Genomic DNA, 18,379 nt, shown 5'->3' with positions numbered 1-18,379 from the left:
TTTTTTCCCATTCCATAGGTTACTTTTTTACTCTATTGATTGTATCCTTTGGAGCATGGAAGTTTTTAATTTTGATGTAGACCAATTTATCTATTTTTATTGTTCCTTGTGCTTTTGACGTCATGTCCAAAAAATCATTGCCAAATCCCATGTAATGAAGCTTTTCCCTTATGTTTTCTTCAAAGGTTTTGTAGCTTTAGCTCTTACATTTAGGTCTTTGATCCATTTTTAGTTAATTTTTGTATATAGTGTAAGGGAAAGATCCAACATTGTTCTTTTGCATAGGATTATCCAGTTTTCCCAGCACCATTTGTTGAAAAGATTATCCTTTCCCCCATTGAATGGTCTTGGCACTCTTGTTGAAAACCATTTGATCACATATGTGAAGGTTGTTTCAGGGCTCTCTGTTATCTTCCATTGGTCTATAGTCTGTCCTTATTCCAGTACCAAATTGTTTTGGTTACTATTGCTCTGCAATGAATTTTGAAATCATGAAGAGTGAGACTTCCAACTTGTTCTTCTTTTTCAAGATTATTTTACCTATTTGAGAACCCTTGAGATTCTCTATGGATTTTATGATGGAATACACTTTTACTTTTCAGAGAAGTAGAAATGCTCCTTGGAGATAACTCAGTCTCTTATAAATGAAAAGTTATGGCATTCTACAAATATATACATACATACACACACACTGTATCAGATTTCCGTATCAGTACAATTGGTATTATGCTTGATGTGGTCAGATGTGTGTTTAGGATCATTACTGCTACTATGACAAACATAGATAGTATTATACCTTCTAGACACAGGAGTGAGGATATTAGGTGGGATCGGTATAATAGCCGGCCTAGTAGGGAAATGTCAGATTTTTTTGTTCTTCTTCATTCAAAAATTGTTGTCATGGGCTCATTGTGCTTTCCTGAAGGACAGGGAAGGATGTTCTCCTTGTAGCCCATTAATCATTCCTTTGACTACAATTTGTAGTGTTCTTTCAGAGTTTATATTGGAGAGAGTATCCCATATTTATCCTAAGAAATTCGTCAATTGTTGTTGGATCTGATCTTTCAAATAACATGTTAATGAAATCTCTTATTACAATTTGAATTACAGTTACAACTGTGATGGGTAAGGAATAAATATACAGAGTTTTATCAACAAATCCCTTTAGGTGACATGTATGTGATTTTAAGAATGCAGGGGTATATTCTTAAAAGAATAAAATGAAGTCGCTGAGAAAAGCCATATAAATTTAGAATTTCAGAGAAAAGAGACATTACTATTAGAGAAGTGGGTACAGCAAGTATACCTGGATAGACTTACATAGGAAAAAAATTTAGTCCAAACTGCATGAACAAATTTAAATCAAGCATTTATTGAGTATCTGCTGTATGTCAGATGCTATAGAAGACCATAGAGTTAAGAAGTTCTCCAAAACATGCAAATAAGTAACTATACGTCAGACAAAACAAGCACCAATAGAAAGAACTCTATAATGTTGGATTATTGAGATTACATTTTCAGGCTTGGTTGCTAGGAGTGCAGCCAAGTGGTTCACAGTTGAGAGGGGAATGATTTGAATGGATTGAGACACAGAGAAAGCAGAACAAGGGAACCAGTAGGGACACTGTTGTCATAGTCTAGGCAACATGAAAAGTACGTGAATTAGGATGGGGACCATGGGACTAGAAGAAAAAACAAGAAAGGATGAAGTCTTTAGAATGAAACCATTAGACTTGATGATTGCTTTGTATGTAAGGATCCATAGTTGAATGAATTAACAGTAACCAAAGACTTAGCACCTGGAAATTTATGCATCTGAACATCATAAAACCATAAAAAATTAAATGTTAACTATTGTTATTGTGCTTTAGTGCTCTGACATGTATATTATCGTACAACAATTCTATGATATTAGAAGGTATTATCCGATTTTTTTAGATTAAGAAACCAAGGTTATAAAAAGTTGTTTAATATCTGGCTTACATCTTGCTGATAGAACTATAGATAGAACTGTATTTTTGCATAGGTCTGCTTTTTGGCCAAATTTTTTTCCAGAAAAGCACCTATTTGTCTCACACCATATATAATCATGAATTCAGTTAAATATTTTTCATTTTAGTTTTAATCATTTATACTCAGCGCAATAGATTTTAAGTATTCAGTTTGTTGAGTTTTGATAATACAAAACATCACCTGTGTGACCATCACCTAAAACAAAAACATGGAGCATTCATTCACCTCAGAAAGATTGCTGATGCTCTTGTCTAGTCAGTCCCTTCCTCCAGAAAACACTTCCTGATTTCTGTCACCATAGATTAGTTTTCACTATTCTTGAACTTCATGTAAATAGAATCAAACAGTATTTATTCTTTTGTGTGATTTCTTTCATTGTACATAATTTTTTGAGATTTATCCATGTTGTTATCTGTACCAATAGTTTTATTTCTTAATTATTAAGTAATATTCCAATCTACACATTTATATGTTATTAAGTGATCCCCCAATAAGTTTAGAACTCATCTGACACTACACGTAGTTTTTAAAGTCTTATTGAGACTATATTCCCCATACTGTGCTTCACATCCCTGTGACTATTTTGTGACTACCAGTTTGTAACTACGTAATCCCTTCACCTTTCTCACCCATCCACCAGCCTATGACTATACCACAATTTGTTGATCCATTCTCCTGTAGGTGGACATTTAGGTTGTTTCCAGTTTTTAGCTATTCTGAATAAGGTATAAGCATCACTTTTTAAAGAAGTTATTATAGAATAAACTTATTTAGAGCATCTTTGAGTCAGGATAGACTCAGTTAAGGTTTTGTTACTAACAGCCCCAAATCTCAGTGGCTTAAAACAATGGAGATTTCTTTCCTTCTCATGTTACATGTTCATGAGCACTTGGCAAGGGGTCCTGCTCACCGTGGTCATTCAGGTACCCAGGTAACAGAGGTTCCACTCATCATGTGTTTCAGTGATCACCAAGGCAGAGAAAGGAAATGTTGTCAGTCAAGTACAGGCTGAACGTTAAAGGGGAAGAAAATGGTTTCCAGAGGGTTTATGAACCGCTCTAATAGCTATCACAGAAGAGAACTGAGAGAATTACCTTTCACTGTGTTATTTGCCAATCTACTTGCGCTATTGAACACAATGGATATTTTGAAGTCTTTTATAATCATTATAAGGAATGGGTAATGTAGATATGACACTCAGAACTTAAGTATGAAAAGTTGATCGAATTACAGTGAGCAGGATTAGAACCTTGCATGCATCTTTATTTTAAGCAAAATTAAGAAATAGCTTTAAGAGTAAATTGTGACCTAGTAGAACTTTTCCCCAAAAGGGGTATGGGAACATTACCTTGTATATATAAGAGAAAAAGATGTTTATGGCTCTGAGACAAGCTGTTCAAGTGAGAAACACTGTAGTATAGTAGTTAAAAGAGTAGGTTTTGAAACCAGACTGCTGAATTTCCATATCAACACAGCTATTTATTAGCTTGTGACTTTGGTCAGGTTGCTTAATCTCTGTGTTGAAGAAAATAATTGTACTTACCACACAGAGTTGTTACGAAGGTTAAATGAATTAATATGTGAAAGACATTTACAACAGTGGCACATGGTAAGAATGCAAATATTACGTTTCTAGTGACCATGTTTTCCAAACCAAAACGTTTTGTGTATCAGTTGTCTCTTGCTGTATAACAAACTACCACAGATTTAATCATTTAAAACAACACCGATTTATTAGCTCATAGTTCTATGAGTTGGCATAAGGCTTCTCTGCTCACAGCCTCACACGGCAGAAATCGAGGGGTTGGCCAGGCTGAGTTTTTGTCTGCATCCTTGGAGGAAGATCCACTTCCAGGCTCGTTCTTGTTGAAGTCTCTATTTCCTTGCTGGTTCTTAGATGGGGACTTCTCTCAGCTCCTAGAGACCATTCACATTATTTGCTACAAGGTCCTTCCCATCCTCAAGCCAGCAATGGTGCTTCTAATAGATGACTTCCTATCGCTGACCTCCGGGCATTCCTTAGAATTCATGGACGTCAGCCTACTAACTTAAGACATCGGGACACCGTGTCTCTGAGAAGTGAAATCTCCAGATTTAAAAGGGCCCATGTGATTTGGTCAAACCCAACTTGATAATCTCCCTTTATCTTAGTCAGCTGTGCTGTATAATAAAACCTAAGCATGGAAGTGAAATTCATCCTGTTTACAATCTGTACACCAAGGAGACTGGAATCTTGGGTACCTTCTTAGAATTCTGCCTAACACAAGTTGCATGATTTTTACAAAGATGAATGTATTATTGTAGCAAAACAGAATTGAAATCAGAATCCAGAATGTATGTTAGTCATGAATATAAATGTATTCTACGAACAAGAAACTGAATTGGAAGTGTCCCTCGCATCCTTTTGGAGAAAAACTAAACTGATAGTCCCTGGACAGTAATTCCACTGTTGTAATTGTCTGTTTACTCAGCTATATTCCTCTCTAATTGCTAGTGTCATTAAGGACAAGAATCATGTTTTATTCATCTTGTACCCACACTATAAATATTTGTTTAAAATGTAAACAAATGTATATATCCAAAATAAAAATAAGAGTTGTATTGTTAAGTTTCAACCAATTAAAGTAAATTCTAGCCAGCTTAAATTAGAAGGAGAATGTATTGTGAGAAACAGGGATGCCTCACAGACTCCTAAGAAGGGGCCATCCAACTAAGAATCTGAAGAGAAGGAACCAGGGTGACTAGAGATGTCAGCAGAAGGGAGTCCTGAACCCCTGTTTATCCCTGAACATTTCCATTGGTATTATCTAGATACCACTCATCTAGATACTCCTCATCTCTGTGTGTCTGTTTTACATTCTGAGTCCCTGGTAGAGAGAATCTATTGGCCCAAACTGAGACAGGTGTCTGTCTCCTACATCCACTGAGGTTGAGTCAGGCTATTAGTGTTATACAGTGTAGACATTGCTCCTGTAGTCCATTCAGGGGATCACTGTGATCTAGGCAGACACCCCAAGAATGGACCATTAATGTGGTAAGTACTAACAACGGGGTCACTGCAGGTAGCGCATTGTCATTAACTGGTGCAAGCAGCTTGGAAAGCCCAGGACATAGTTTTGGTCATTCTGCTTTCATATCTTTTCCCTTCCTCGTTCAGATCACTTTCATTCAACAGACATTTATAGCACACCTAGTGTCTGTCAGGTACCCTGCTACAAGCTGGGGACACAAAGAAATAAAATCCCATCCCTGGGTTTAGAGAGGGAGAAACAACAGCACAAATCATTTTAATATAGCACAGCAAGTACAGTGATTAAGAACACATATTTATAGGGTTTCTTAATCTGAAAAACTGTTCTCACTGTTATCCATGGTAGAACTCCATTATCTCTCTCCCAACAGCTGTTCAAGATAATTATAAAAACACCAACAAGCAATTACAATTCCTGATTGTGTCCTGTATGGGACACAGGGGCCTAAAAAACTTGTTAGTTATACTGAAAAGGAAAAGTTAATTATAAAGAAAATAGATTTCATTCCTTACGAGAATCATAGAATATGAGGAGTCAGAGGGTCCCCAGCAGTCATTTAGGCTAACTGCCTTCTCTCCTTTGGTCTCTCTCTTCCTACTTCTTTCTTTTTAAAATTGCTGCCACGTCAGGTCTCCACTTGTTTGATGCTGAGTTATGTGAACACTCACTAATAAGTGGATTGTAAAGGATTATGACCTGTAACTTCTTATAGCAGCTTTCTTCTCTTCACTGAGAGTAGTTGTAGGTTTTCTATTCTGTAAGGTTTAAAAAAAAATTAACATGGATTTTACAGGCCATTAAAGTCATCCTAATTTGGGGAAAATCTTTAAATTATGAAGGGATAATGTGACTGATTTGAGCTAGTTAAGTCCAGTTAATCATGATTCTCAATAAGAATTTATGTGCAGTCATGTTTTTAATGCTGCTAACCTTTGAAAGAGATATGGAAAGCCATCTGCTTAATTACTGCCAAATATACTCTGCCCCGTGGGCTCTGAACCTTGAGCAGACCGATATGTCGTGTTGGCTTTCAGCTCTAAACTAGAGCTGAGCTCTATTGTGTTATTCGATGGGGGAAACTGAACAGGAAGGGAATTACCACTGGGAAAAGGCTATTACTTTCTCAAGAGTAACTGACTACTCCTTCTCTGTATGAGCAAACTGCTAAGGAATGGATTGTACTCCCTCAAGAAACAATAGCCATCTCTTAACATAGTGTATGCTCGAGGCATCTATAATGATGTCAGGGAAAAAAAAGATACATTCTTCACGCTCTGTGTCACTTTATACTTTTAGTTTTTTTCTCCCCTTTGCTTAGGTTTGGCTGGTGTGCTAGATAATCCAAGGATCTGAGAAGGTTCCTTGAGAAATGGCCCCTAGACTTCATCTTTTTGTTTATATTTAAGTATTTATATCATAAGTATTTATATCAGCTTGGGATTTGTACAGGTCAACCTACTTACCGAAGAGATCAAGAAACTGATTCTCTTCGAAGTTATTTCCCCCATATCCTATAATTAGTTAGTGGTAGTGCTAGAACTGAAACTCCTTATTGAAATGAGTGATCGTTACATTTTTCAAAAATAGTCATGTTAAGTATAAACTATTTTCCAAGCCCTGTGTTTGCCCAAGATGATATAATAGAGAGTTGGAAGGACAATGAGTCTTATCCTTGGAGTGCTTACCATCTGAGGGGAAGATAGATTTGAAGCAAATGTTCATACAAAACAGTTAGGTAAATTATGAAACAGATCTATGATCATTGCATAGCGTGCTATAAGCATATATAGTGGAGGTCTTGGAAGGCTTGCTTCAGGAAGTGGCATTTATGGTGAGCTGTCAAGGAGAAATAAGAAGAAATCAAACAAAGGATTTGGGCAACAGGCGTGGAGAGCAGAAGAGAATAGGATGAGAGAAGGCCCTGAGGGGGGCTGAGAAATGGAAAGAAAGCCTGTGTAGCTGGACTGGAGCAAAATAAGCAAGGAAAAGAGAAGAGGAGGCCAGAGATGGGGCCTGGGGCCAGACTGCTCAAGGCCTTGAAGCCTCCCTAACAATTTTGGACTTGATCCTAACTGTAGTAGGAAGCCATAGGAAGATTTTAAACAGGAGACTGAAATATAATCAGATACATGTTTTAGAACCATAATAACTCTGGTGGGCTAACTATGTGAATTTGGAAAACGTTAATATATAGATAGTCTTTGAACTTAAGGGAATAATTCACCTAGTTGAAGTTATTGAACTCACACGGGAGGAGAAAGATGGGTGGGATATAAATTTAACTTAAAAAAAGACATTTCAGATAAGGCAGTGATACGATTAAAGCCCCAAAAGAGGGATGATATAGACCAATGGATCTTTTTCCAATTGATGAGAAGTAAAAAATAAAATGGGGTGGAATTTTGAGCGCCCTCCTAACTCTGGTCGTGGCCATCCTACATATACTGATCATATTAAGAGATCTGTGAATACTCTTAGCTTTTTACACACTAGTAAGAAGTATTTTTGTGTGTTTCCTTGGTTTATTTTGTGAAACTTCAAAGTCAAACTTAACATAAATCTTGAGATAATTATATTGATTGTGTACCATGAATGAGGAGTAAAGGATAAATCTCCAGCAGAACCACCGCCTACCATTTGCTAGTAACATGGTGGAAATAAGCTCAAATAATCAAAACAGCTACTCTAGGATTTGTTCTCTGCCTGTCACCCTGGTGATGAAGTTTCAGCTCCCACCTCCTCTGGTTCCATTAGGATGATGAGGAGTAGAATTAGGCTAACCCACAAAGCATTGTCTGTCTGGATCTCTGCTCTCCCCATTCATCACTCCCCCTTCCGGAGTCCACCCCCGTGAGGACTGGCGTATACATCCCATCATCCTTCATTTGGCAGAACAAAATTAGAAGCCAAGTGAGGAGGCTGGGAATCTTTCCAGTTCAAAGAACAAAATGCTCTAGACATTAGAGAGGCCTAGAGGTTACACACACCCATTTGAAAAATTTATATTCCTCTGTGTTGAAAGAGTTGATGCCTTTCCAAAATTATCCTCTGCAGCACCTGACTTACTAAGCAGGATTTGGCCAACTCCTAGCATCATTATTCTTTGTCACTAATAATTGTATCTTAGTTTCCCTTGAGTAATACATCTCTTTTTGTGCCTAATGGTTTTGCATGCTTCAAACTGGTATATCTTTATATATTTTTTTTTATTCTATAGTGCTGTGCATGCATTTTCAACTGAAGTAATGATTATAATTTGAGCCAGGAACTTAGCATTTAATGTGTACTGATTCTGCCTATTTTAATATCCACAGAAATGAAGACGCAGTCAATCAGATGGCCGTTACTCCCTTTCCATTACCATCAAGTTCTCCGTCTTTTATTGAGGTAAGATGGCTCCTAATTAGTTGTAGTGAATATATTCGATGGATTTGTTGTGATCATGTTTTCCAAATCTGACAGTTTTGATTTTCAGTATGCTATATTCCACACTCATAGAATGTATTAAGTAGGGCATTCCCTAGTTAAAATAGAAAGTATTTGAGGTATGATTATAAAGTAATATAAAACAATGTTAAACAAACACATTAGAACTTAACCATATGAGTATTACCTTCCTCAAGGTTTTGGGTTTTTTTTTCTTATTAATACAGTATTTATTTGTCTTCCTTCGGTCAAACCCTGGTCCAACCACTGACCCCAGGCTGCCTGGGGAGGTATGGGAAAATGAACATACAGGGCAGACAAGACACAGGACAAAGAACTATGGGAGGTGGAGATGGCTCCTTCATGTGGTGAAGAGGATGAGAAAGGCCACCATCAGGCAAAAGAGCCCCGTGGCCTCTGAGAGGGCCATCTGATTGACACCAGAATTCTTCTACACCAGAATGGTGTAGAAGAGCTGTTGCTTCAAAGAAGGGCTCCTGGCATAACCAATGATGAGGCTCCCAAACATAGTCCCAGTTCCAGCCCCAGAGCCAGCCAGCCAGCCCTACTGTGGCAGCCCCAGCCACAATGAACTTGTCTGCTGCGTCAATGTCCCTTAAAATAGTGCTGGTTTGGAAGCTGTGGCTAGAAATAAGTGAGGTCAGGGTATGTGGGGCTGCCAAGCTGCCGAGGCTCTCCTCTCTCTGTCACTGTCTCTGGTCTTCTCAGCACCGCTGCAGAGAGTAATGGGCTCAGCAGCTGAGAGGCGCTCCTCACCAAGGAGGGGGAAGAGGCGAACTTGGCGCAGGCTCACATTCTCTCAGGAGGAGGGACTGTGGCAGGAGAGCTCCTCCCAGGGCAGAGAAGACAGAGAAGGTCTCAAAGTTCTTGAAGGTTTTTTTCTAGACATACAATTTGTCCTCATTGGGCATTTTGGAATTTATTAGAAAATTCCCTTTTTTAATGATTGAATCATACCTCTTTCTTTATGGTTTCAAAACACTTTAAGACTTATGATTACAGATATCTTTAAATAATTACTTTCATCTATTGACAGGGAAATTGCTAATACAACTAGAGTGCTATCATATTGATCTGCTCTAGAGATACAGAAAGATAGATTGATAGATAGATAGATAAATAGATATAGTCTCCCTACCTGAGGGAATATTACATCTTTACATTTTTTATTTATTGAATTATTTTTAATTTCAAAAAGACATACTTAGTATAGCTAATCAAATAATGCTTATTTATTGGAAGACAAAGTTGATTTTCCTTTCCCCACCTCCCCCAGGAAGTTAATATTTACTGTTTAGTATCTCTCCGCACTTTTTCCTTTGCTTCTACAACAAAAATAGACAGCTACATATGAATAGTGTCTCTCTTAGGAAATATCTGATTTTATAATACACGTTCTTTTCATTCAGGAAGTGTTCGATGAGTGCATATTATGTGTCAGGCACTGTTTTTGGTATTAGAGATATAGATGGGAATAAAACAGATAAGGCCCCCTGCCATGGTTCAGTTTACATCCAAATGACAAAATTAACTAACAAATAAATAACCTAAGAGAATTATTAGTGGTGATCAGTGCCTTACAGGTAATTAAAATAGGGAACGTGGCTTGTGCCCACTTTGTTTGGTCACAGGGAAGTCCTCTTGAACAAGGTGAAATTTAAACAAGATCAAAATGATGAGGAGCCAGACATGCAAAAATAAGTGGGAAGAGCTTTGCCTGCAGAGGGGACAAAAATAGTACTCAAGTGAGAATGAGATGGAAGTGTTTGGGAAACGTGGCTGGGAGCATATTGGGAGCCCAGAGAGTAATGGAGTGTGATGAGAGGGAGAGAAGAGCTTTGTGAGTCAGAGTAAGAAATTTGAGTTTTATTCTATGTGCAATAGAAGCCACTAGAAGGTTTATAACAGAGGTGACCTTATGTATAGTGTACTAGATAGAAAATGGACCACAGGAAGCTAAAAGTAGTGTGCTGGAAGGCAGGAGCCCAGGTGGGACCTGATTGTGGTTGGATGAGATTTCTTTTCGTATTGGAAGCAAAGAAAAGTGAGCTGACTCTTTATGTTTTGGATGTTAAATAAGACTTGATTGATTAACTGTGGGGGCTGAGAGGAACTAAAGAATCATGGATAACCCTAGATTTTTCGGATTAGTGGTGCTATTGACCACGGTCTGTTGAAGAATACTATTCTTTAACAGGTAGGCAAAAATTAAGAGGTTGAATTTGAGGTATATATTGTATATCCGTCTGAAATAGATTCTATACATTAAAAAGTGAAAGCTTGTTTTTTTGCTTAATATTGACAGGTGCTCAGTAAAAAATACCAAAATAAGCATCTGCAGGAGGCACGCATGCATGCATGTATCAGTCATTTGGTGCTAGTGCTTTTGTTTCCATAGCATAGACTTTCCCAACGTACAATGGTTGAGACAAAAGCTATACAAATTCAAAATTTTCATCTGTATTGACCAATTACTATCTGAAAAGATTGTAGGTATAGGTATTGGTATTTACTCCTTACCAATATCCACAGCTTTGCCAGCACTAGGTATTTTCATTCTAAATTAGAGCTAGGGTAGGCACTTAGCATGGTGGTGAAAAAAAGGGACCCCAAAGCCATATTACTTCAATTCAAATCCTGGTACAACCATACACTAGACATGTGACCTTATGTAGTTATGGTAAACTCTTCTACCCTTACTTATCTATGGGGAGATAACAATAGTTCCTACTTCGTAGGATTAAGATTAAGTAAGACATATATATCTATCTTATAGTTATATGTATATCATATAGTTATATGTATCTTGTGCCTGATACATGTTGGTCCTTAATGCCTAATACTTTTGTGTTTATAAAATGTCATGTAAAAATTTTTGTTGGATGCGTGGGGTTCAATATTTTAGAATACTTTTTTTTTTATAGTATTGTTAGTTATGAACGTTCCCATCAAAATATCATCCCCTTGGAACTGAATTTTTTTATTGCCCATATTTTTTTCTCAGTGCCAAAGGAAAGTACCCTTATAGTGACCAAGAAAACTGGCCTGTCGTTAAATTATAAAATTTCTGTGAGATCCAGCTTTTGTGTCTTGGAGTGGGTAAATGACATTGTTGGTGTCAACACTGAATTTGAAAGGACTATTTCTGGGGTTTCTGTTTGGTTTCCTTTGTTTTCTTTCTGTCAGGAATGACTTCTGATACCAGCAGCTTATCTTCTCTAGTCTCTACCCAGCCAAGCAGTTTCTGCTGCCTCCTGCTGAAAGGGCAGCACTTATAAGGGGATGACTGATATAGTGTCTTCTATGTCAAATACTATCTTAAGTGTGTTGTCCCATGTCCCACTTACATCCAGAACTCTGAGAGACAATATTATTATTTCTACTTTACAGAAGAGACTGGGGTCTAGAGAGACTTAAATAGCATACCCATATGCCCAAAGGCAGGTGGGATATTCAACATTAGTTTCTATATCTTTACCGGGGGTTGTGACCACCAAAGCTTCATAGACTTGTAAAGAGTAAAAGAAGTAACATATATATATAAAGCATTTAGTACAGCTCATGGCACAAAGTAAGTGCTCAATAAACGTAAACTATTAGAATATTCGAGTATACTTAACTCAGTTTTTAAGTATATTGTACAACATTAGGTACTGTTTTCATTTTTAAATTGTGCTAACCACAGAAATTTTACTTACACTTTAACATAACACAATCAGTAATAAGTCAGGAAAATAATTTGGTGTCATACAAATAACTTTCTGGGTTCTGAAAATTTAGAAGATTGATTTTATTTTTGAATAAAGAAGACTAGTAATATGTGTTCAATATAAATAATGTCGGTCTTAAATTTTAAGAGCTTTGTCACAATATTTAAGTCAAATTTGAGTGTGCCATTATTTGCAACTAATTTCCAAAACTAATTAAATCACATTAGGCATCTAAATTTATAATAAATAAGAAATCCTTTTCTCTGAAGGGATATGCCATGTGATACTTCTGTTGCACCATGAGAATGAGTTATATTATCAAGAGGGTTTTTAGTTTCTCTCTGGACGATTGACCTCCAATAACTGCCACCAAATGATGAATATTCCCCCTCCTGTGGTTGGTATATGAAGTGTGTAGGTGTGCTCTGGTCTCCTGACCACTACTTCATCCCTTCCCATTCACCTGTGTGGTCCCTCTCACTGTGCCGTTCCCCACCCCCACAGCTGTTTCTAGTAAGTACTTCAGCGTCATTTATATCTGATATGTTGCTGAGAGAGCTAGACTATTTAAATCAGAACCAGATATTAAGTTGGACCCGCCAATAATAGTTAAGTGTAATTGGATAGCACTTTTATTAAATACTAATGAGATTTTATATTCATTGCTTTGTGGAGCAAGTATGTATTGAGCTCTTATTTTGTGTCAGGCACTGTTCTAGACACCAAGGATATGGCAGAAAACACACTGGCTTCCTGCAGTTGTGTACTAGTAGAGTGAACAAGAATGCTAATAGAACATTGAACAAGAAGGCTGAAGATGTGGGTTATTGTTTTAGTTCTACCAATACCGTTGGGCATATGACCTTGGTAGAGGTATTTTACCTCTCAAAGTCTGCTCATTTCTGTAAAGCCAGGTTAATAGCCTCCTCTGCTTGTGTCAACAGGTAATTATGAGGATCAAGTACTAAATGTAAGTAAAAGCATTTTATAATCTGTGCAGTTATATACATATATAATGGGTTATTAGCATTCCTACTGCTTTACTTTTTAGCATTATTATTGGCACACAGTAAGAACTCATATTAATTGTGATTATACTTATATTACGACAGCCCTCTAGCAGAACTCCCAGCCTCCAGCATCTTCTATTTTCAACAGTTACGTATACAACACAGGATTTCTTTTCTTACCATAGTCATTGTATTTGTCCTCTTGTTCAAATACCTTTAATGCCTCCCTCTTGCCTGCCAGGCCAAAGCTTCGTGTCAAGGAAGTAAGGCTATTTACCTACAAAACCTCCGCTGATCAGCCTTCTTTTCTCATTAAAGCATACTGAAGCACTGGACATTACATGTATCTGTTGATTTTTTTCCCCACACACATCTTGGTCTTTTCACCCTTTATGTCTCCATTCCTGTTGTTTCTTCCACCTGGTTACCTTCCGGCTTCCTCTTTATTAATTCTCAACCACTAATTCCTTGAAGAATTGCTGTTTGGAAGCCTCCTCCAAGTTTTCTAGGACTCAAAATGAATAAAATAATGGATAGAGAGTAATAAGCCTAGCACCTGGAATATAATAAGTGCTCAGATGTGAGATACTATTCTTATGACCAGCTTCATGCCACACCATTCTCTTCAGTAATCTTTATTTACTCCCTTCATAGTTAGATAATACTCATGATTTATTTAAAAGGTAAAAATTATCCTTTGTATATGTCACCTGGGCCTATTTATAGAATAAGAGAGACCCATTTCTTACTGGGTTTATCAAGGATTCTGTTACTTGTACTTCCCGCATTATTTTGATGTTTTAAGAATGTAGGCTTGTAAGCACCACACACTAAACTGGATACTTTTGTGGGGCCAGGCTTATTGTCTTCTTTACCACTCAATCCTCAGTGCCTAGCACATAGGACTTGCTTAATAAATGCAGAGGGTGCCAAAAAAAATATATACACATTTTAAGAAAGGAAAAAACTGGATTAATATATCCCTATAACAAAAGATGAATACAAGTCACATTTGACATCTGCAATGATAAGAGGTGCTCAAAGTGGTTACCATCAGCATCCACACACTTCTGATTATAGTGAACTACTGCCTGAGCAACGTTGACCAAAGTGTTACTATCTCTTAAAATGTGTATACATTTTTTTGGCACCCCCTGGCATTTATTTATTAAGTAAATGGCAGGGACCATATTTTGGCTTTTCTATTGTATCCTTGATGTTGCATTTCAGTGTTGAATACTTAACTTCTTACTGATTCAATTCATTCTGCTGCTATTTACCAAGTGTCTACTTTGTAAAGCGTACAAAGATTAATTGCACATAGTCTCTACCCTCTACTAACTTATTGTTTTATAGGGGAAATATGGCACGTAATTGCTAAAACAAGTTACCCTGAAAGATAAAGCTTTAGGAGGAATTCACAGAAGATGAATAGTATTACCTGGTAGGATAACAGCTATTTCTGATCAATAGATTGGATTTTTAAATGTGAGTATGGTTGAATAAAAATATGGGAACAGCACAAACTAAAACACAGAACTAAGAAAAATCTGAGTGTGGAATGGGAGAAGTAGAAGGGTACGTGAAAGGGAGTAATTGAAGATGGGGTTGAAAAAATATATTGAGGTCAAATGAAAGAGGCTTGAATTTAAATCTCAGAAGATTTGAATTTTATACGTTAGGCACTGGGAACTGTTGCAGGCATTTTTGAGCAATGAAATGGTCTGATCAGGGCTCTCCTTCAGGTCAATTACTCTAATAGCAATGTCAAAGATGGTTTGAAGAGGGAAACCCAATTAGAAAGCCAATGATGTGGTGTCTTGTAAGAGGTACTGAGGGCTCAAGTATACTTGGGTTGCAAGATATTTATTTATTCCATTCCACGACAAGGCAGGCTGATTCGTTTACAATATCGTTATAGAATCAAGAACCTTCATTTTTTTCTTGTTTTCTGAAGTCATGGTTTTTTCAATACTAAGTGAGATGGAACAGGCCTCATAAAGAGGGGAGAGGTTGATTACCCAGGGAGCCCCATTAGCATAATTTCCATTTTATCTTTAATTGTGTGCCGCTTTTCTGGAATTCTGAGTAGCCTAGAAAAATGCTCATGATTGGGGGTAGAAGAAATTCAGTTTGTCACATCTAATAAACACAATTTTGCAGAAAGAAATATTTGCGAACTTAGGCCTGCAAGGAAACTAATAAATCATTTAAACCAATATAAGTTTGTTGTTTGTTTGTTTTAAAGAACTTTCGATTACATCAGGAAGGTGTAGTCGCTGGGTTTTGTTGTTGTTTTAAGTTACTTTGCTTAGTAAACGCTTAAAAGGACAAAGTTGTATATACTAATATACTCTTGTCATGTTAAATGAGGAAACAGGGTAGAGAACACCACTATGGAACATTTATCTGCTCAGAAGTGTTTTTCCGATCCACAATAATAGTTTAACTAATTTAACTGTTATTGATAATCTACTCACAAACATAAATTCCTATTGTCAAGGTTCTCACTGTCTGTTTTACTATAGACAAATAATGGGTATGAAAGAATAAAGTAGTATAAAAATAAAAATTATCATTGTTTTATGTAGAAGATTTTGGACAAGCCCAGGGCAGGGAGTTTAGAACACCTGAAAGTTTGGAAGAGGTTTCTCAGTGGGGATTGAATAGCATTTTTCATCAGTCTTTTTTTTTTTTTTGTAAAGGCTGTGTTAAATGTACAGTCACCAGCCTTGCCTTTTCCTATCATTCATATATAAAGCACAATTCACCATGGAATCTGTTGACTGTGGTCTTCATGGGGAAAGGTCATTCTTCTTCAGCAGCCTTGGCTGAACAGGCAGCTTTGCACAGGTGGTTTGAAATTCAGCAGGAGAGGAAGGGCACAGCCAGCCAACAGGATTAGCTGAATCATCTTGGGTGTCAGTGGGCCACCATCCGTCAGCCAGATGGTCTTCACACCACCATGATACAATTGTGCTTTGGAAATCATGCTTGCTGACCTATTTTCCCTTCCCTTCTCTCTGACTGATTCCTGTTTTCTAAGCTCCTGGTCAGCAGGGTGTTTTGAAGGTTCCTTAACGCATATGAACCATTCTGTTCTCAGAACAGAACCTGCACTGTTTTGTTCTGTGCCTCATTTAAGCATGAAAACTCTTCTATAAACTTTAGCTCTCCTAGGAAACTAAGTCCTTTATTGCTAACCTTTCTCAATTACAACTTCCTTTTACCTGACTCTCCTCTCCATCTGGATTTTGACTTCAAACCCTCCTCTGTGGAGCCATCTGAAACTAAACTGGTAACTAAAAACAGAAGAAAAGCTTTAGAAGGGGCTCACAGTACAGTTAAAAAGAACATTGACTTTGAAACAAGGTAGACCTAGGATGAATTTAAAAATGAATCAGACAAGGGAAATGAATGAGGCACAGATGTTGCATTAAAGGATCTTTCAGACTCATCAGGGAGATCAGCTCTGTACATACATAATTAAGATGCAAATGATACGTGACACAAGTTCAGGTAAAATATTAGGTGAGTTTAGAGGAAGAAGAGACATCATCAGCTAAGGGGAAGGAAAGGATTTATTGCATAAGTGACATTTGAGACATAGCTTTGTATGATAATAGGTGTAGATGTAAATGGTATTCTTTTTTGTTTTTATTCAATTCTTAAAGGATATGTAGACCATTTGCAACCTAGACTGCTTTGCCTGAGTTTTCTCAAATTTTCTAAGTTGAGACATCAAACAATTGTTTTCTCCTCCACTTTCGTAAAACCAAGGAAGTTTCATCGTCTGTACTCATATTGCTGAGAAATATAAAAGTAAAGATTCCTCTGATTTGTTTAAACAACACTTTCATTTCCCATCCACTCATCTGGGGTTGTTATGGAGACTACATGAAACAGGGGCATGGATAAAGAACCTGCCTCAATAAAAAGCTAGGGAAAAAAATGTACCCAGTATTGTATTAATAGACCTTTTACATATTAATGTATTAATCTTCAAAGCAACCTGATAGGTATTTTTAATGTGGTATTTTTAATCAGTACCTTAAAAACAAGTACTCAGATTTAGAAAGTAACTTGCAGATAATCATATAATTCTGAGTAGCAAAGTTCAGATTCGAATCCACCTCTGACCAATTCCACTGTCCATACTACATTCTTTGTTGTTTTTTTCTTTGAGCTATTTTTCATAGCTTTCCTTTATTATTTTTTAAACATGCAGTAACACATACTAATTCTTCTACAATCAAACATTATAGACATAACTAATGCAAAATTCCCCAATCCCTAATCCTACTCCTAAAAAGAAAGTAATGAAAAAAAAATTTTCTGTATGCTCACATATATTTTCCTATATATAATATGTTTTCTTTTTCTTTTACTGGAAAGACTACCCTACTTTACATTCTTTCAGCGGTGTATAAAAATTCCTTTTTCCCTACAACATTTTCAATACTGAATGCTCTCTTTCTATTCTTTTGTCCATTTGATAGATGAAAGAATGCTATATCTGCTTTAATTTGTATTTCTTAAGTTATAAGTGAGGTTGAATGTCCTCAAATCACAAATATTTTCTCTATAAGCAATCCCAACCAAATTTGTAGTAATCCCAGGATGGTGATGTTTTAAAATAAAAATCTAGTAGATACTCCATTTATTATCCTATTCTCCCTTATGTACCCTTAGAAAGTAAAGAAACTTCTGGTTAATTAACTATAACATTTAATGTCATAATTCAATTGAGATGGCTAATGTGTTTTGGAATTTTAATGGGGCTTATTATTGCCAGATGTCTCATTTATGTTAAATAAATATTTTTGAGGGTCTTGCCGGAAAAAAAATCAAGAAAACAAGTACTCAATTTATTCATTGGTTCAGCCAGTATTTGTCAAGTGTTTCCATGTGCCAGGCAGGATTCTTAGGTGCTTGAGTTTCAGAAATAAATAAGATAAATATGGCTCCTTATCTCAAACAGTTTAGTCTTCAGCAGAAGATAAACAAATATCTCAGGAAGTTTTGGCTGGAGGGAACAAATAGCTAACTCTAAATAATAAGTAAATGTATTATCTCTCATTAGAAGATTTCTAAGGACAAGGCTGGGCTTCAGGTTGGCTTGATCCAGTGGCCCAGTTTTGCCATCAGAGAACCAGTTTTTCCATCT

General features: G+C 36.8%; 1 protein-coding gene across 5 annotated transcripts in view; it reads left to right on the top strand.

Moving 5' to 3' along the window:
* Positions 1–18,379, top strand: part of PATJ (PATJ crumbs cell polarity complex component) — a 299,142-nt gene that overhangs the window by 200,998 nt on the left and 79,765 nt on the right. For all 5 annotated transcript variants that reach the window (XM_081055925.1, XM_081055924.1, XM_081055921.1 and 2 more), the window contains one exon: positions 8,360–8,432. In XM_081055925.1, the coding sequence (XP_080912051.1) occupies positions 8,360–8,432 (73 nt within the window). The remainder of the gene's footprint in view (positions 1–8,359; positions 8,433–18,379) is intronic.

Source organism: Rhinolophus hipposideros (assembly GCF_964194185.1).
Source record: "Rhinolophus hipposideros genome assembly, chromosome: 8".
Taxonomy (NCBI): Eukaryota; Metazoa; Chordata; class Mammalia; order Chiroptera; family Rhinolophidae; genus Rhinolophus; species Rhinolophus hipposideros.
Note: the sequence above shows the minus strand (reverse complement) of the source record. Positions and strands in the feature narration are given on the sequence as shown.